The sequence below is a fragment of the Dasypus novemcinctus genome, chromosome 15 (genome assembly GCF_030445035.2).
Source record: "Dasypus novemcinctus isolate mDasNov1 chromosome 15, mDasNov1.1.hap2, whole genome shotgun sequence".
Taxonomy (NCBI): Eukaryota; Metazoa; Chordata; class Mammalia; order Cingulata; family Dasypodidae; genus Dasypus; species Dasypus novemcinctus.
This window is the reverse complement of record NC_080687.1, coordinates 2,331,119-2,352,256: the sequence shown is the minus strand read 5'-3', so window position 1 is coordinate 2,352,256 and position 21,138 is coordinate 2,331,119. Positions and strand designations below refer to the sequence as shown.

Here is a 21,138-nt window from a genome sequence, read left to right as displayed (position 1 = left end):
GGGAAACAAACTATGGACTGCAATAAACTTACTACTATGCTAAACAAACAAAAAACCAAAAACAACACATTATGGTAATTTTGTAAAATACCAAGCATGCTGCTTAAAACTATTTGAAATAAAATATGTCCATGATTTAAATCATCACACTACTGAAGAGCCCACAGTGGCTGATTTTCATACATCAGATGCATTCATTGAAAATCATTGTTCTCCTGTCAGAAGTACAAAATAGGAAGGAACCAATTTTAATTTTGTATATCTCCATTTCATAAATTAGGAGATCTAAAAATCTCCTTATTTTATATGCCTGTTTCCCATAAAAATTGATACTTTGATCAGATCATTCAACATTTCCCATTTCTTTTCTTGTTTACTTTCAAATTCTGAATGTATACTAACAGCTTTTACTTACCATTTCAATTTAGTGCAAAATATCATCTACCCTGATCTGTTGCAGAAAAAATGTGTACTGTATTTGCAAAATATGAAATACATGATCTAGACTAGTGTATTTCCTCATTATACATATTACATATATTTGCATGTATCTGTGTTGGTATTTGATAAATACTGTTAATTTGCATGAAAAAAGTAGCATCTCTTTAATTCAGGAGGAAATAAGTTGCTATTTGGTATGTATTTATGCCTGAGCGGATAAATGAAAATCAACAAAAGAGGGATAAAGTATTACTTTTCACCTGTTGAAGTAATAATGTTCACACTCTTGCAATAAAACAATTATACTTCACTCCTTGCTTCTGGCACTGCATCCTCATACTTTCATTTTTTTCTCCAGAAAGTATCATGGCAATAGGAATCAAAGAAAATAAATTGATTCATAACTATTCATTTTATCAAGATTTATTGAGCATCAAATACATGCCTGGTTTCCAAGGGTTTCTAGGCTTAAAGGTATATTTGAAGACCCCACACAAACAAAACTGACACTTATGTCCTTATGGACAAGAATTTGTTTACTGCACTATTATTTTTCATTTTAAAATATACATTCAACAGTAGGAAATCATTCAGCAGATTCTAAATAACCTGTTTGTTTAATAATAGAGCCGTCCCTCAATAAACTCCAGTGTATCAGCATTAGTGAGTGCAGCAGCGGTCGCCGTGCTCTTCACTATGGTGACACGGAGACTGAGAAAACAGATTCCACAGTCGTGGAAAAGACCAAGCAGGCGTGTGACAGGGCACCCCAAAACGGCTGCAGCTGCATAAACATGTCTATGTAGAAGTCACCATGCAAAATGCAAGCCTTTTGAGTAGCCAGTAGAATTATTAGTAACTACTTTCAATTTAAAGTAGTTATTATGTAGCCTTTTTCCATTTACCTTGCTTTGCCTTTTTATGCCATGTTTTACTAGAAATACAGTATCTCTGCCTCCTCACATATCGTATATTGCCTGTGAGCTTAGAAGTACTAATTCCATTTTCATACACTTCAACTTACATAATGCTAAATATGTAGGTTTCCATTTATTTTTAAAAAATTATTCCAAATACAGCTTTTTCAAAATTTGGGTGTATGCCTCCTTTATATTTTTAAGCAATAGCACAATTCTGAATGTAACTATCAAGATACTGTTTGTAGATAAAGTACTTTTTAAAAAGCTTATTATGCAATTGTCTGCTCCCATGAAACTGCTGAGTACATCTATTTTGCTTTAAGTAATATTCAGTCTAGTATTTCATCATCCATTCTTGTTACTGCTGTTATTTTTATGAATACTTAGGTTAATATCTTGAAAGCCTATCTGAAGCTTTTGTTGGTACTGCTTGCCTAATTATAAGTATTTCCAATGATAACAATCACCAATTTTAAAATCACTTTAAAACTTAAATCTTTTTCCCTACACAAAGAAGGATTCAAACGGAAAGAAAATCAATTGCATTTATCATGCCTGTATGAGCTCAGGGGCAGGGCCAATGCTGACACAGGGCATACAAAGCCAGATAACGCCCTTGCCTGCAAATTGTTCAAACAAGAGCTTTTCAATATGTATTGGTGGGGGGTTATTTGTGGATATATTTGATTTTTAGAAATATTCTTTAGACTGTAAATAATTCTACAGTTGATGCTTTTCTTTTAAAAAGGTATATTTTCTAGTTTGGGTATGGGCTTTTAAAATATTTTTCTTATTATTAAAGAGATAAAGTGTACTGAAGCAGAAAAATATTAAGCTTTGAAGTGAGACAAATTTCAGATTTGGGTGCATGTCCTAGTGGCCTCCTTAACACCTTTTTGTGCTGGGTTGGAAAAGCAGCCCTTTGAAGTTCTGCTTTTCTAATTGTATGGTTGCTGCAAGGATTAAATTAAGAAATGCCAGCAAGTCAGGTATCAGGATCAAAGTCGAGTCTCAGTAAGAGCTCAACTGTTTTATTAATAATATTATAATACTTATTTTAAGCTCATTTAAATTTTAAACATCATTGTGGACGGTTGTAAATTATTTTAAAGAAATGAACTGGAATTTACTTAATCACCACCTACATTCCATAAACTAACATTTACTACCTAGAACGTACCTAATATTATATATATCCAGTGAAATAAAATAGAAAAGACTAAAGTTTAGCTTGGAATATAATTTATGCCTAAGGAATACACTGATATTCTAAGTGGGTAAAAAAATTGAGCATTCAAAGACCACCACAGTTCTACAGACTGAAAAATGATTTTGTTTTAAAAGACAGAAATGTGACACCATCAGCTAGTGAGAGTGTTTATATTCATATATTAGAAATCATAGGAAGGAATAAACAAAAGCAGGGGTTCTTAACCAGGGGTCCACAGACCTCTTAGGCTTCAGGGGGTCTGAACTGAAAAAAATCAACTTACTATCTTTATTTTCTCTGATCTCTAACTGAAATCTAGCATTTCCTTCACTTAAGAATGTATACAATAAGAACAAAGCCTAGAGTAGCACTGTGCCTGGGAGTTTCCTCCTGACAGCCTTCATGTTACTCAAATGTGGCCACTCTCACAGCCAAACTCAGCATGTAGATGCAGTGCATTCCCCCCAGCATGGGACATGACACCCGGGGATGAGCCTCCCTGGCACCGAGGGATCACTACCACATACCAGCTGAAGATGCAACTAGAAAATGACCTTGAATTAAAGGTTCAATACGGATCAGCAGAATATCCCTGTCTACATATAATAACATGACTTCAAAATGCTGTTTGACCTAATGTAAGGGGGAAATGGAAAGGAGAAATGAGATTGTAAGGCTGTGAGTCTCTAAAAAAGAGTCTGGAGGTTGTCGGAAGGAATGCCCTTATGCACAACTGAGCAGAGTCTAAGAGACAGATAAAGTGGATACAACCCCAGGTGTTGGTTCTTTTGAGGGATAAAGAGACCCACGGGTTCTATGGTCATGGCAGATGGGGTTCACAGCCATGGCAGATGGCCCTTCTTTGGAGCTGGTGTTTCTGCGTGATGGAATTGGACTCAGAGGGGATCTCTTTTCACAAGACTTGCATGCTACTTTATTGGAATTGTAGTTGGTGCTGGGGTTTAAGATACATTTAGGGGATTTGAATCTCTGGACTGATAATATGACACCCAGGCCCAGAGCCTCAAAAGACTTCAGCTCCTACACTTTGATTTATTGGACTTATCCCACTCAGCTAACATGGAGTTGAAGAAGGTCAACCACCACACCATGGAGCCTAGAGTGTCTACAACTGAAAGCAGGAGGAGTGCATCCAGTATCCATGTGGAATCCAAGCCCCCACTTGACACAGATGTGCAATGGACACAACCAATTCAATGTCCACAGAGAAAATGTGGAATGGGTGTGGGAAGGGTAGCCATGCTGGCTGCTGGGTTTGGGGAATGGGAGGAAGAGATGAGATGTGGAGGCATTTTCGGGACGTGGAGTTGTCCTAGGTGGTGCTTCACGGACAATTACGGGTCATTGTAGATCCCCCCAGGGCCCACTGGACGGAACGTGGGAGAGTGTGGGCTATGAAGTGGACCATTGACTATGGGGTGCAGTGATGCTCAGAGATGTACTTACCAGGTGCAATGGATGTGTCACAATGATGGGAGAGAGTGTTGCTGTGGGGGGAGTGGGGGGTGGGGGCGGTGGGGTTGAATGGGACCTCGTATTTTTTTAATGTAATTTTTAAAAATAAATAAATAATTAAAAAAAAAAAAAAAGAATGTATACAATAAATTACAACAGTATTCAGTGGTTGTCACCTGACTGGCAAAGGGTCCGTGGAACAAAAAGGGTTAAGGACCCCTGACCTAAAGGGACAAAAAGTTCATTAAGTAGAATCAAAGGAAATGAGGATAACAATATTCTCTAACAATGTCGAATAACGTGTCAATTGGTAAGCATGCCAGCCAACTGGGACCACAAAAACTTAGTCTTTCAGGATTAAATACATGACCATAAAAGTTGCATGCTACTAAAAATGCATTGTTTTTCAAAACGTCTCTTCTGAGATTGCACAAAAATAACCTGAATAATACTTGGAAGAAGTCTAGGAATTCCAGCGTGGACCTGAACAGAAGAGATGCGTGGGAACCGCGCTTCCAGAGGAGGACAAGGTGACGGGGCACTGGGTCCTCACCATGCAAAGCCAGCGCCCTGCTTTCCCACCTGGTGCTGAGAAGGGCGTGTGCTCCGCTGCACTAGTGCCTTCGGCAGCACGCTCGTGCGTATGAGCGGAAGACGTGCGCGAGTCACAGCCCAGGCAGCCAACAGGTAAGAGGCTTAACCTCTATTTTAATGTATCAAAAAAGACATCAGGGTGGGTGGAGAACGGTTTACTAGGAGAAAAGAGCTTCGGCACAACTCCTCAATTCTCAGACACCACATAAAATGCAACGAGGGCGCCAAGTCCCAGGGAAAATCAAAACAGATGCCCACTGGGGCCCAGGTTACGAATCAAAAAACCGCTTCCCTTGCGCTTTGCTCTTTGGATCAGATTTGTAATGAAGGGATTATGTTAGCATTACAAAATATCATAAAACAATCATTTTTGTCATTTTGCTGTTCATCTAGGTAAAAAAAAAAAAAAGCACCAACCATGATAGCTGGAAATTTTGCTTTTTCTGTAATCTCTAATTAGGTAACCTAAAAAAGATCCATTTGAACCAATTAGTAAATCAGGTAAAAATGGGCAAATTTCAAGGAAACACGGTTTTAGCAAAACTGCTACTAATACTGCCAGTGCAGAAATTGTCATCTACGGAAAAATAAAGGAAAATAACAAAATACGTGACTATAATTTTTAAGTTCATGCCAGATGTTTAAAACTAATACATGCATTTTTAAAAGCTCCACATTTTCACCAGGTGGCAGTCTTTTCTTTAAATGTGGTCAAAACAACCTGCCTGCCTGACCTCCTCTATTAAGAGAGGGAGAGTCAGGTGAGCAGACACTCGCAGCCATTCCCACGATCTCACCTGCGGAAGGCTGGCCTGCTCCGCTTACACCTGCCTAAACGCGGTGCTGCAGCCTGGCCCGTCCCCTCGCCCAGAGGCCCTGCTCAGTCCAGCCGCCCCGCCAGAGGTGGATACCTCGGAGCCTCTCCTGGGACCCGCTCTCGGGGATCCCACGAGCTGCACCTGCACAGGTGAACGCTGATCTCAACACCTGGTAAGCACGACACAAACGGGGCCTTCAGGACCGACGGAGCAGAGGCGAGGCTGACACGGACGGGACAGCAGGGGCCTCCGCCGACTCGGGAGCCCACAGGCCCTGCCGCAGGGCACTGCGCGTTCTCACCACGGTGACCCGGACAGGCGGCCACGGTCACCACTTCAATTTAAAGAATTATCCGTGGGCCACACAAGTAGTAAAGGGTGAAAGGAGGATCTGAACACTTATTTGCCTAGATTCCAAACCTGATCCTTTCCACCATGAAACAGCTCCTCTTTCATTAAAACAAGCCTCCACACGTGTATGAAAGTCATGGTTTTTCCTTGTTCCACAAATAACGTAAGGTTGGAATTAAAGTGATAAATGTTTGTTACAGACACTTCTATTTTATTCCTAAACTTCTCTCAGCGTCACCTCCTCACACCTGGGTAAGGTGATGGTTCGAGGGGTCAGGGATGAGGAGACGGGAAAGGCGTGAGTGTTTGTGGGGTCACATCAAAAGGCCCCTTAGTTCTCTCTGAGAAAGAGTAGATACTCTTTGCTTTTTGGTTGGAAGAATGAGGCCGCCTGGACTCCAGCGTCAGGGGCTGGTAGAGCATGATTTAAAACAGGAAAACTCACTCAGCAGCGGCACCTCTAGAATGCATGATTTTTCACTCCCTGCAAGTCAGTCACTAAATTGAGGCTGGAAAGCATGAAATGACAGAGACTTGCAGAGCAGCTTCCAAGGCTGTTCATTTAAGGCCAGGCCAGAAGAACCCGGAGCTTCTCCGAGGATAGAGGATTTAATGGACTCGTGCTCTTGGATAAAGGATGCAAGGGAAGGACGAACTGGCAGCAGCTGACATTTAATGAGCCAAATAAAAAAGGGGGATGTTTAAATATTTATTTGGTAGATAGAGCCAAGTTATATGTGTGCACAGCAAAACCAGTTCATATGGATTTCCTACGGATTCCACTGAGGGTGGAGATTTTATCATATTATTTGGCACACAGGGAAAAACATCTGACATGCCAATACATTATTGTGCCCCTGAGGCACTGAAAAAGTGTTGCACGCCTTTCTCCATCTTCAAGGCAACAGGCCGACACTGGTCTCTTTCCTCTTGTCCTGAGGTTTCTGTCTTGCATAATTTAATATGGATATTTCTCAGACATCAGCTACTACTTCCTCACTCCCACAAAGAGACAGATGCAAATACAATTGTAAAATCATTACTAGAGAAAACAGGAGTGAGGACGCACGTCATGTGTCATCACTTCCCTCATCTCGAAGCTGCCCTCGATTGCTACAGCAGACGTCCCGAGGTCAGGGGCTTCCTTGTAATCATAATTTAACAATCTTGTGGCCAAGGACATTTTAGAAATAATATGAAGACGGGAAGAAGTGAGGAAACACGATTCCTTCACTGAAATCTGCCCACTCGACTCGTCCTCCCACTCCCCTCCTGTCCCCTCTTGACTTGCCCCCTTCCTGCCTGCTGCGCTGATGTGAGGCGGGCGCCGTGACCTACAGCGGGAGGGTCCACTGTGAGACTGGCAGCCTTCAGCCTCCTCCCCGCCAAGAAACCACGATTCTAAGAAAAGCAGCTTCGTTTCCCATCATTTTAGCATGAAGGCAGGCTTGTGTGCCCACGGGCACGTTCACACGCACGTGCGTCTGGGCATCTAGTGAGGCAAGAAAAAGGAGTAAGTTCTGGTTGGCGGGACATTTTCATATGTCAAGTCCATATTTTCACATATGGAATAGAAAAATCACAGATCATATTTTAGGAGTCTCTAGCCCCTCTTATTAAATTTAGCCATCATTTATCAAACATGCCCCGTGAGTCGGGGGCTCCGGGCTACGTGCAGAAGGCGGCACAGGAACCAGGTCAGGAAGAGGCAAGAGCCGCTTGACTTGTAGGTGGCGGGACGGGAAAGAAGTTTCCATGTGCCCCGCGGGACACCTGGCGGCGAGCGCGAGGGGGGGACCCGACAAGCCACCGCGAGCCTCGCCTGGGCCAACAGCTCACTCTTTTCCTCAGTTTCCTCCTGGGTAACCGCACAGCCATCAGGAGCGGCCAGGTGACGGCGCAGTGTCCCGCCCCCCCCTCTTTGGAAGCGGCTGCGCTGTCACCGCGCCTGGCTCCTGGCTCCTCCCACACCAGCTTCCAGCCCGTCCACAGTCCACGGGGCCACTGAGACCACCGGCAGCTGGAGCTCTCCTTGGAAAAAGGCAACACCGGAAGAACTTCTCGCAAAGGACTGAGCAGGTTCAAGGTGGCGGCAGGTGGAGCGGGTCGTAAGAGAGGGCGGGCGCACCGCGGCCACCTCGTTCACCACAGCCACTGAGGTAACATGTAAAGTGTGTCTGCAACGAACCCCAATCTATTCACTTTTTCAAATTACGTCTTCTTTGTGAGAAAAATCATCCCATTCACTGCTAATTGAGGAATCTAAGATACCTTGGGGAGTGGGAAGTACCCAGACTAAAAAGTCCGAAGTGCGTAACTATTTTTAATTAATACTCTGCTTACGCTATCGTTGCCTGAGAGACGCACCCTGAGCCTGGCGGGGCGGGCGCTGCTCGACAGCCGAGCCGGGACTCCAGGCGCTCAGACGCGTTCCTGCCCCAGGACTCGGGAACCAGGCAGGGGTGTCCCCTGGGGCTCGCGGGGACGGCCGGGCGCTGCCGGGTTAGACCCGCCGCACTCACCACCCTCATCTCGTTCAAGGAAAGGAGGGGGTGCCCCGCTTGGTAAGTCTGCAACCAGGGGCTTCTCTCATCCTCCCCAAAGCTCGGCTTCCGGGTGGGAGAACATTCTCCAGAAGACTCTCCCCTGTGAGTCGGCTCTCAGAGGCTCAAAGCTCACACTGCGGGATTATGGCCAAGTGTTTCCAGAAGTGAGTAAAACAATGGGGACTAGGAACAATGACATATCTAGAAGTTAATTGATGCAGAAAATGAGTGCAAAAGAAAGAAATTGGGATAATGAAAATTAGAGCACTCTTTCTTACTAAATGCTTGAAAAACTGGTTCTTGAAAAGAACATTTTAAATTCTACACTACCTAAATCTTCATTTGCTTGTGTTTCAGATATTAAAGCAGTAAAACCCTACTCATTTTGCCTCTAATCACAGACTAAAGGACGATTGTAGGCTGCTAGAAAAAGGCACTTTGAAAACAGTTACAAGAATTCCAGTCCTAATATGCATTTTTATAATACCAAATTACAGCAGCATCCTATATCTTTAATTAATTACAAATATTATAGGGCTCATTAATAGTCCTTGATGATTAGTATTTCAGATTATCATAATTAATGAGGAAACTCAACCAATATATTGCTCACTGAACATGTAGTGTCAAAGCCAGGTTGTAGTAGCCCAGGAACCTGCCCCTTCTCCCTGGCTCTGCACCCCTGGGCAGCGCTAGGCCAAGATGAGATGGGCTTGCTCAGCAGGGCAGAGGTCGCGGGAGAGGACGGTGGCCCCGGGGAGGGTGGTGGCAAAGATGGCGGCCACGTGGGAGGACGATGGCCATGGGGAGGACAGCGGCCACGGGGGAGAACAGTGGCCAAGGATGGTGGTTGTGGGGGAGGACGGTGGGCAAAGACAGTGGCCACAGGGGAAGATGGTGGGCAAAGAGAGTGGCCACAGGGGAGGATGGCAGGCAAAGATGGCGGCCACAGGGAGGATGGCAGCCACGGGGGAGGACAGTGGCCACGGGGGAGGATGGTGGCCAAGGATGGTGGTTGTGGGGGAGGATGGTCGGCAAAGATGGCGGCCACAGGGGAGGATGGTGGGCAAAGATGGCGGCCACAGGGAGGATGGCAGCCACGGGGGAGGACAGTGGCCACGGGGGAGGAGGGTGGCCAAGGATGGTGAGTGTGGGGAGGATGGTGGGCAAAGATGGCGGCCACGGGCAAGGACAATGGCCATGGGGAAGACAGCAGCCACGAGGATGGTGGCCTAAGATGGTGGCCGCGGGGGCAGCGGCGCGGGAGGACCGCCACGCTCAGCAGGCACGCGCGTAGAGCAGCTGTGCAGTGATCGACTCCCTAAGAAGGGCACGGTCAGGTTTCTGCAGGATGACGGTTCAGATTCACTTCTTGCAGAGCACGTTACTAGGAAACATTAAAAACGTGGCCGAAACAGCCAACAAGGACCATCTGGTTACAGTCTACAACCACCGCTTTGAAAGCAAGCCTTTCCAAGGAACTGGAATTCTAAGTGTCAGAGCAGGTGGAAAACGTGAAGCTTAACAAAGACAAACCCAAAGAAACCAAGTCCTAAGAGACTCGGGGTGAGGTCCACCCAACACACGAAATCTGCTCCTAAAAGGGAGCCGCTGTTCCCCGCTGTTCCCTGCTGGTCCCCGGGAGCACGCCCGGGTGGATGGGCAGCTTTTGACTGTAACACTCAAACGAGTTCAAAGAAGAGAAAGCCACGCCCTTAGGCTTAAAGGCTGGAGGAGGGACAGCTCGGGGACGGAAGGGAGCAGGTGGACTGGGTGAAGGAGGACAGGCCCCACTGGAGGTGGAACCAGAGGTTTGTGGAAAGAAATGACAGCCTGATGCCCAAATTCCACCACACACAAAATCCAGTTTTGAGGTGGAATTAATGGATATTGATGAAATATCAATCCTTCAAAACTAAAGATATCAGCAATGTTAAAACTTGGTCTTGGAAAAAACATGTAACTGATTTAGAGCTGACTGCTATTGTGTGTAAGAGTCAATTGGAAAATTCAAGGAGTTATGTTAAACTTGTTTACTTGATCCCCAAACTGAGAAATGTAATTCCTTACAAACCCTTAAAAAGTCTAAAATATTTTACTACAACCATGTAAAATACTGGTTAAGGAAAACTGATTTTCCTTTTACCTCATATTATAAATTAAGTTCAATACAAATCTATCCAGTGTCTTGGGGGAAAAGGTAGTATCCTTGCTTTTGGATTTAATCACAAAATTTATAATAGATTTGAGTTTCTAATAAAAGTGACCCAAAAAAAGTTTATCCCCAAACTACAAATTTGAAATAATTAGCTTTGCGCTTATTTTAACATAAACTCACAATTCATGTTAGCACTAACATTTTACAATACATTCACTTGGGAGAAACCATATCCTCTTCAATGCACATATGCATTTTTAATTAAATATAATAAATGCAAAATGCTTGGAAGTAAGAATATACTTTTTAAATGACACTAAGGTGGGGGCTATACTTACTTTTAATTCTAGACACTTTAAGGTGTTGACTCTTCAATTTTCACCCAACAATCTTGTGGGTAGGAACTATAATCTCCTTCTTATAGATGAGAAAATAAAAGCTCAGAAAGTTAAAACGATTTCCTGAGACTGGGAGGCAGGATTCACATCCAGATCCTTCTCTCTAAGCTCTCTTTGCTCTATCCCCTGTCTCCACACTAGGGTCCCACCACTGGGATGCTACATGTCTCAGTTTCTCCACCTAAAAACAAGGTAAGAGCCTTGTTTGTATTTTCCTGTAGAATGGAAATGCCTAAATGCTTGGAATTTTTTCATGGCTTAAGGTTGTTTTTTTTTTTTTGGGGGGGGACTATTGGGGATTGAATTGTGTCCCCCATAGCAGGCAGGCTCAGGTCCCAGCCCCTGGCCCTGTGGTGTGAGCCTGTTTGTAAAAGGCACCTCTGAAGATGTTATTTGTTAAGCTGGGCCCAAAGCGAGTGAGGGCTCACCGGGTCCAACAGGGCTGATGTCCTCACAAGCTAAGGAAACCAGACACAGGAAAGAAGCCAAAGGAGGTGCCGGGAGCCGGAAGTCAACAGAAACCAGAAGAGAAAGGAGGAGACAGCACTGCGCACGGCCATGTGACGACAGAAAGCCAAGGGCAGGGATCGCCAGCAGCCACCGGGAGCGCCTGGGCTCCGGGGAGAAAGACGCCTTCGGCTAGCCTCGAAACCGAGCCCGTGACTGCCGCTGCTGGAGCCAACCCATCGCCTGGTGCCTGCTTTACCAGCCAGGAAACTAAAGGCAGGCGCTCGTTCTGGTGGGCTCTGAGGTTCAATGTTTTTACTTTCATAATAAATATGGTGCTCCAATGATAAATGCTTATACTCTCATTCTAAGCAGGCTACTCTAAAGAACAATGATTTTACTCTCATAGTGTTATAAATACGGTGCTCTTAAAATCAGTGTTTTCACTCTCGTAACAAGCGTGGCGCTCTGACCACCGCTCTGTGTGCTGCGTCACCCACCCGCTGTGCCGAGCCCTGTCTCCACAGTGACCTCGTGTCCTGGTTAACAAGCAGGTCTCTGCCCCTGGAGCAGAGCCCCCTGGAGCCCCCCACCCGCCCCTTCCCCTGTTAGCTCGTCTGCTTTAAACCAGCCAGGCCTGGACTCCGGGAAACCTACTGGCCTCCACCCCGGGCAGCGAAGCTCCAGCCCGGGGCCCTCTCGCTCTGCGCGTGCCCCCCACCCAGGTCGGGCCCCCGGCCGATCGCGCTTCCCGTCACCCCCGGTGGCCCCTCTCTCCCTGGCACCTGTGAGGACACCTATCGATTCTCTCACGTTGTAGCCTCAGTTTCCATTTGTCACACTGACACCCCTCAGGACCCAGGACATGTTTCAGAGGGATTATTTATCTATAACTTGCTAGTCTTGAAGAAGTACAAATGATCACTGAGAGAAGGACCAAGCACTTGTACTTTCCGAGACGGAGTGAGCAGGTGGCTCAGCCACTTTCCCACTCAGGGTGCGGCACGGGCCGTCTTTCAGGACAGAGCTGCTCGGACCTCTCACGACTGTCATCCGCCGCTGGCTGATGTTTCCTGAGCTGAGCTTTAAGAGCTTTTCAATCCCCTGCTGAGGAGTGATTAACTCAATTTAATTTCTAGACTTTCAAAGGGCTTCTTAATAAAGTACCTACTATGGACGTGGCTCGACATCGCACAGATCACACGTGGGGACGGTCTATGGCTCTCTCATGCTCCCTTTCTCTGGATTTTCTTGTGTCCTAAGGTTAGGGTCACACACATATCGAGGGTCACGTATCGCCAGTCCCAGGGTCTGATCTAAGGCGAGAAGTCACCGACCATCGGGGGAAAAGCTCCACCCGCTGAGAGCCGTGTGAGCCGAGGGGCGCGCGGCGCAGTGGCAGCTCTACGCGGCAGCAGATCCGCCACACGGCGTTCACGACAGACACTCCAGAAGGCGAGTTAAGGTTCTGAAGCCAGTGAGGAAAACTGAACGGACGCACAGGTAAACGTGGACTTATCTGGGGGGTCTCTGAATCCTGAAGCTGAAAGTAAACAGAACCGATCTGAAAACAAATTGATTTAAGAACACAGCTCCACGCCCAGTGGCAAGGGGTGCATTTATCAACTGGGAAGTGCTGGGTGTTTTCAGTCAGCTTGGTATCTCTGGGGTTGGATTTATATTTGCATCAACATGCTGACGCCCATCTCCTATTTCAGACACTCTGATTTCTGATCACGTAATAGCGATGTTTCAAAAGCCATGAATCCTATCAGCAAATCTGCTAAAACTCTGAAAAGGATCTCCACATGCACGGAGGTGGAAAGAGGAAAGTGAATTAAATTCTCTCTTGCTCTCTGCTCTGGCTTCTATTTCCAGTATCTGTGTTCTTCAAGTGAAGAGAGAAGCAGTGCGCCCGGAGGGTAAATCGCCCGCATTCGCCCTCTGGTTTCAGCACGTGTTGTTTCTTAGTCTGTTTGTCGGTCAACAGGAAGATTGGGACCAGGCACCGGGGCAGGGTGGCCGCCAGGCTGCAGCTGTGACTCATCACCTGGACACACTCTACCGTAAAAAGAGCCTCTAGCACACTTGTATTGAACTAGAACATGACCAGCCTTTGAGAAGCAGATGAGACCAAGACTAATTAACTACTCTGATGAAGAGCTGAGAACACCAAGGCGCAGCGCCCCCGAGACCCGTCCACGGCACGCCGTCTCCCGGGGGCAGGGGAGGGGGCTGCGTCTGTCTCGAGCCTGGGCTCTGTTCACAGGCCGCGGTCAGGACCCCCGAGCGGCAGCTTACAGACGGCACCGCGGGGTCCCAGGCGGGCGAATCCTGAATGTGCAGCTCTCGAGGCTTTTAACAGTCTGTCGACCTCACATCCACCAGAGGAGAGTTGACTAAAGGTTCCAGTTGCTCCCGCCGCGGTGGAGGCGGGAGTGAGAGCAGCCCACGCGCCCGGCACTGCGGCCTTAGCGCACCTGCAGCGCCACAACCACAGAACGAGGCTGCGAGGGTGCGAGCCTGCCAGAGCAGGTGAGGGGTAAACCAGGCGCCAGGAAGTGCGAGGGAAACCCCCACCTGGGGACTGTGAGCTGGTGTCACCTCCAGGCTGGCTGCTGCGAGTCTCAGAGCTCCCTGAGGCAGGCCAAGGCACCCCACCAAGAACCCCCTTTCTTTGCAAAACGAGGGCTGGAAAAGAGGTCTCCAAGACCCCTCCCCACTCTAAAATTCTGTTTTCTTTTGAACTTTCATATATAAGCTTCTTTCAACTGAAATGCTCTAGGATCTTAACTGCTGAAGTAATAAGTAATGTTTAAGGAAGTCTGTACCCCAAGGGGAGAAAGGAAAACACACCAAAGATGTTACTGAGATGAGGAACCCTTCCAGGTACTCAACACTGCTCAATTATTAGTGCGTAAGGGAACGGACTGAAACACCCTGAAAACCAGGGCAGCAGGGCCACAGCCCTTGGGAGGCACCCAGTGCCTTCTGAGGGATTGGCTCTCAAGCTGGGGTCCCCCCCAGACCTGCTATCTCAGAAAATCTGGGGCAGGGATCCAGCCACACGCGCCTGCCCAAGCACCCCTGGTGACGCCGGTGCCGCCAGCGGCTGAGAAGTGCGGCCGGCGCGAAGAGCAGAAAAGCAGATTCTGTTTCTGACACACATTTACTGAAGCAGCTGAAATGAAGTTGATGAAAGGGAAAGGTCTGCTGGAAACAGTTAAACATCAAGCAGCCCATCGCTTGACCGAGAAGGGGCTCAGAAGTCAATCCCAGCTTTCTGTCCAGAGAAACAAGGCACTAAGAAAGTTAAAGGAAAGTTAGAGGATTCATCCGAGGACACGCGTGTAAGGTTCAGCAGGAGACGAGGGGCACAGGAAAGCATGGGCCACACGCCGTCTTCCTGCTGAGGAAAGAGAACCAGAGTCCAGCACTGCCTACCCTATGGAGGAAATAAGCCAAGTGTTAGTCTCCTTGTTTTTAATACTGGAATAACCCACTGGAACTCACTACCCTGGCTTATGAAGGTCTACATTAAATATGGAAGGAAAATTCTTAATCATCTATGACCATCGGTTTCTCTAGTAAAGCCAAAACCTTTTCATTAGATGCTGACTTGAGAAATTCATTTAGTATACTAAAAATCATCACCAACATTTAAAGATATATAAGGGCAAGAGAAGAAAGTCAATGTCAGAGAGGCGGGAGGACAGCGGGTTCTATCTACGCCGCTGTCCTCACCATCACCTGGACACCAACCCTAGACCCCTTGCAAGTCCAAACGGTCCAGCTCCCTCGTAGGTGTCAACACATCGACGGTGGAAGTCAGCTGGAAACTGGGAGAGAAGCGCGAGGACACTGCTGTGTGACAGGAGAGCCGGGAACCCCAACCAGAACCACTGCCCGGGAGAGCTGAGTCTTCTCACCTCACATCCCTGAGACCAAGAATTCCCATTGCTTAATCCAGACCATGGCGTGGTATGTTCTCTAGCAGTCAGGAAGCTCAGACAATGATTCCATAGGAGATCCTCTTTTCTGAATCATTTCAGAACAAGTGTTTACTGGGTCCACTTGGGATTTTCATGTTTTCAGGTTTTAACACTTGGCTCAAGTGACTTCAACAACAAAATTAATGATTGAATATGCTTCAGAGCTTTGGGTGATGCCAGTGAGACTGGAAATTAGGTATATACAAGATGGCTTTCAAAGGTCACCAGAATGATCTAAGGAACTAGGAAAAACAAAATTCCATCAAGAACCTATTCATTGCCTACAAAATATTAATTCATGGAAATTGTCATTTCAAAAGGTGTTGACCATGCTTAGGAGGTGTACGACCTAAGAAAATGTCACACAAACAGCCAAGCTTTAATGGGGTTCGACTGCAGCCCTAAACCCTGAGGACAGCTTTTGGGGGCTACACTGTGTGATACACTTGATAGGACAGGATAAGATGTAAAACATTTATGGTGCTATAACTTCACTTCCATTGTACAAGATACCAGGCTCTCTGAGGTAGATTGGAATTGCTCTTTCAAAATGATAAAGTTGAAACAAAAGGACACACTTTAAAAAAAAAAATTCTCTGTGCCTTCACCGAAGAGTAATTCCAGAACTTACAAAGAGAAAAGGACGTCTTGGCCAGCAGACTGGTACGGGAGAAGCCTTCCAGAAGCACGTGGCCTGGGGTACTTCAGCCTCCTGGCAGGCTACAAACCTTTCCTTCCTTTTGTTCAGAATCAGGGTCCAGATCGAGTGCCTCTGAGGCGCCAGGACCCACTTGTGAGACTAGAGTATGGCTCAGAAGTTGAGCACCTTCCAACAAACGCTCTCATAATAGCAGATATCTTCCCCAGGCACTGACCTTCTCTGGTCAACACACAACATTGACTTGATAAAACAGATGTGAAACCTGTGCCCAGTGTTCTCTAAAGAAACAGAACTAAAATGTCTCTTTAGTAAAAAACATGAAAAAACACATGCAAAGGCAATGGTGCTGCACAGACTTGGGATCTGGAATGCTCTCGGCCCGCCTCAGCCACCTGGCTCCTCGCTGTTCCCATCAGATGGGACGGTCAGCAGCACAAGGTCACTGTGATGGAGTGCAGCGCTGCAGGGGTGTACTGTGGGAGGGATTTCAAAGCCACCAAGGGACCAAGCTCGCAGCACCGACCTTTAACCAGCCTCGGAAGACCCGGCCGCCCCGCCTGGTGTCCCAGTGCCTGCGCGGCGAAGCAGGCATGTAACAGCACACAAGCCTTTAGCTAGTTCCCTGTCCCTCTAACTGAGCCAAGGTTAGTGCAGGTAGGAAAGGTGAAACCAGCAGATTCTGACATCAGTAAAATTCCATTACTGTGGCAGGAAGATGACCCACAAACACCTGGAGATGGAGCCAACAGAAGAGCAACACGCCAGCAAAGCAGCCCCCCCGGGAAGGGGAGCGCCGTGGCACAGGGGACTCCTTCGTCAAGTCTGGCTTCAGCACGGGAGAGGGCTGGATGCAGGCCAGAGACAACTTCTGAGAAGATGGGGGAGGGCGTTCAGGTGGCTCTCAGCCATGAAGCCTCCTTCCTAGCAAAGACAAGGGCTCTGATAACAGCACTCGGTAAAGTAGAGAGATAACAGAAGCTAGAGCAGAACTTGCTTTAAAAGAATGTCTCGCTTCCTAACAGCCTATTGTTTGCAGAGAAAGCTACTGGTATATTACCAAATAGGGCTGAAATTGCTAGAGCTTAGTAACATGCATTTTATAAAATTTCTCCAAAGTAAAAGACAGATTTGAGCTGCTGCAGTACCTGCATTTTTCTTTGTAATTAGTCAATTAGAGCCTTGATGCAACTAAGTGGAAATTTCAGGGAAGAAGAGGAAAAAGAATCAAGTAGACAATTCAGTTACAGGGCACTAACAAAGGAAAGGATGTAGACAGACAAAAACAAGCTCCTTAGTTTCTCTCTGATTTCTCCCCTTCCTTAGTGGAAAAAGGCAGGGAGATATTAGAAAAAGACACTGTATTTCTAAGTGCGTGACATTTTTGCGGCATTGATGACATTAAGATATATTGTAAACTATACTATAAACTATAATCATCACTTAGTGGCAATGCTCCAAGATATGTTCATGAATTGTGGCAAATGAACTACACTAATGAAGGATGTTGCCGAAGTGGGAAAACGTGGGAGGGTGGGGAGCGGGGCATATGGGAATCCCCTATACTTTTTGTGTAACATTTATGTAATCTAAGTTTCATTTAAAAATTTTGAGTATATTTTATAAAAAGGATACAGCCACACACTTTTGCCTTTAGTAAATTTGACACAGTTGTGTCTGCAGTCCTACCAGCAATCTTTCTGTTTCTTACTGTAGGCCTCCATTTAAAAGAAGCCCATCGAGTTGGCCAAAAAACAACATTCACATTAGATGCGCAGCTCACTTCCGTGGAAACATGTAGAAGCCACGAGCAGGCAAGTGCCTTAAACAGGAAACACGGACAATTCCGTCCAGTGCTGCAGAAAGCTGGGAAATCAAAGATGAGCAAAACACACACACATACACACGCAGCCCCAAACAACACAACTGGTCGCGTGTTACGTGAAAATGACGCCAAGCGGCGGGAGGCCGACCCAGGTGACTTGTCCAGCGGTGGACTTTGCAGGTAGGAATGAGACTGTCAGGGTGGGAAGGGCAGGGGGGCGACGGCCGCCGGGGGGAAGGCCGGCCGCGGCAGCCGTCCCCTGCTTTCCGGGTGCTGACTTCAGCGACTGCAGCTCTTAGCAGGTGGGGCCCGCGGCCGGCCACGGAAGCCGCGCGTGGGGGAGCCGCGCCCGCGCCGTACCTGCTTCTCGCCGCTGGGCTTCTTGTGGTTGAGCAGCAGCTCCACGGCGCCCACCACCTCCTTCCTGATGGCGTGCAGGAGCGCGTCGCCCACGTACACGTTGAAGCTCAGGAGCAGCTCGATGAGCTCCAAGTTCTCGTTCTCGATCGCGATGAGCAGGGCGGTTCTTCCAAGGGGATCGATGCAGTTGATGTTGATTTTAAAGTAGATCTCGGCTTCCTGCAGGGCCTTCTTGACGCTGGCGTAGTCGCCCTTCTCCACCGCGCTCAGGTAGGCCTTCTCGGCCGGCGACAGCTCCGCCTCGGCCCGCACGATCCTCAGCGGGATGCGGTCTCGGGGCGGCGCGGTGACGCTTCTCTTGTAGTAGAACTGAGCCATGCTTCAGGCCATGCTACGACCCTCCTCTGCAAACGCAAGACAGACAAAACACAAGGATGAGTGCCTGACACCCTTTATTTTGTAGACGTCGTGCTGCTTTTCAAACTCACACGGATGCCGCCGACAGCACCGCTGAGGGTAACTGATGAGACTAAGGGCTGTCTCTCCAGCGAAGGAGAGGACCAAGCACCGTCCAGGTGCCTGGAAACGGGAACTACAAAGTCCTCACCGAGGAGGAACGAAAGGAGGTTCGGGCTTGGTGCGTTACTTAAAAAGCTACTTTAAAGGTGACACTTGTCAGAGGATGTACTTGTAGATTTTTGGAACGTATTTACAAAATTTATCATGAACACGTAGGTTGCTTGAGCAGAGCACCTAGATAAGCAGAGCCTGCCTGAAGCCTCACACCTGGCTGTTGATTCAGGCTTGCTAGCCCAGGGATGCGTGCCATTCACCGAGACACCACCGAGTCACAGGATACTGCTCCCTCGGCAAAATGCTTTGCATTTGCCACATATTCTATTCCTAGTGTTAGTAGGTAAGACCAAAGTTATCGCAAATTAATACTATTGATGCTGACAAAATATTATTCTGAGCCTGGTAAGCCTGGTTTTATTTTTCCCCTTTGTAAGTGAATTCAGTGAGGGGGGAAAATGTACACGGATATTAATCACAAGATGAAGTCTAATCAATTCAATTTCCAAGGGAAAGATCCAAAAAAATGCCTAAATATAGAGATAATTTAATATTAAAATGAGGTTTTCTGAATTGTTTCCTTTATATGATGAAATAATGAAACACAGGGCAGGAATGTATCCATTATAAAATGTATTATTATTTGGAAGTTACAGCACAGCTATAGTTAAAGATAAGGAAATTATTTCACATAAATAAAATCCACACTAATAAAAATTAGTAAGAACAAAATCACAGGAAGCTGTATTGAATTAATATTATCCTAGAGATAACAAATTTACAGAAAAAATATATTAGACTTCAAATATAATTTCTTTATTGCTGTTATGACCAGAAGTATTTTATTTCCCTATGTTATTTAGCTTCAACTCATGTTTATCCTACATATGTTCCTTATATTAAATTTAAATGAATGGGTCATTCTAGGTAACTAAACATTCATATTCATCTTAGTTGATCTTTTCAGACCTAATTGTTTTATAAGTAAATTAACCTGATTTCAATAAAGTTTTAACTGTAGCTTAAGCAGGAACTTCATTGAAACGTGATTTTACTTAATATAAATCGTGCATTGTTTGCATACTACCTTAACAGTGATTTCAAGTAGTTAGATTGCACCCTTTGACTTCCAGATTATTCATTAAGGTTCCTCAAACACGGAGGTTCAGGAACAAACACGAGTAACAGCTACTTCATAATTTGTCCCTTCCTGACAGATTCAGCATTTTGTTAAGCTGCCTTCATATATACTAAGCAAAAAGTGGGAATCCCATGATCCAGAACATTTTGTGCACAGTACCACATTTTATAAAATACCATGTTTTGATTGCATAATGACCAATGACACCTGACAGGAATTTCTACGTTCACAATTGCAGTCTGAGGATTGAGTTCTTTAAATGGCATCATGAAATTCTGGAAGAAAATGAAGAGTAATACTGGGGTGAAAATCTAGTCTTTTAGATGTGCAAATTACGTGCTCTAAGCCTGATTATAATTTCAGTATTTGGGGAGTGCTCAAACTCATTCTAGAATAACTGGAATAGCATTCATAGCATTCAGATTACAATAAAAATGTGAAGCTGCTGCAGCATAATTAACTCAAGATCATGAAGATGGAATGCCTCATTTTAGTGACCCGATCCTGAGTTCTTGACGTCTGTGTCCATGATAATGGAGTACGTGCCCTCGAGAGTGGCTGCCACCTGCTTCCAGAACCCTCCTCCAGAGCCTCCGGAGAGCAGGTGGCATCAACGCCAGCGGCCTCCACACTGGCCCTGGACCAGCACTGTACGACGAGTCGTTCATCGTTGAAACGGCCAGTGGTCATGTCCTAGCTTAGCTGGACACTTTCCCCTATCCACAACTCAGGAAGACCACAAGTTTATCGTTTCTAGAGCTGAAGGCAAGGTTTTCCTACCACATTGTCTCTGGTCCTCCAGGGTCTGACGGCAGCTTACCATGGACGCATACAGCCGGAAGCCACAGGATGCACACACATCGCATCAGCACTTACCACGAATTCTGACTCTTTCACTCAAGATTAAAACCCAGACTAGATAAGGGAAGAACTAGCTCTTACTTTGTTCCATTTATTTTATTGGTAAAGGTGGACATAAAGGATGAAATCGAAGCAGCATGTGACATCTCATTTTCAAAGTGCAGGAAACTGATCCCAGTGAAAGCACCAAGGACCAAGCAGAAGGTTCTGGAGGGCTCGGGAGAGGGGACAGATAACGACAAATTAGACAGATTAAAATTGACTTCATTTAATCCAGATAACTGCCATGAATGTAAACCAGGTACGGAGGATTTTAAAAAGGGTGATACTGAAAGAAAGACATATTCTTCTCAACATTGTAATTAAGGA

At 46.2% G+C, this 21,138-nt stretch overlaps 1 protein-coding gene across 2 annotated transcripts in view; it reads right to left on the bottom strand.

Annotated features, from left to right (window-relative positions):
• Positions 1-21,138, bottom strand: part of TRPC4 (transient receptor potential cation channel subfamily C member 4) — a 202,154-nt gene that overhangs the window by 124,849 nt on the left and 56,167 nt on the right. For both annotated transcript variants that reach the window (XM_058276920.1, XM_058276921.1), the window contains exon 2: positions 18,195-18,598. In XM_058276920.1, the coding sequence (XP_058132903.1) occupies positions 18,195-18,572 (378 nt within the window). In that variant the 5' untranslated portion in view covers positions 18,573-18,598. The remainder of the gene's footprint in view (positions 1-18,194; positions 18,599-21,138) is intronic.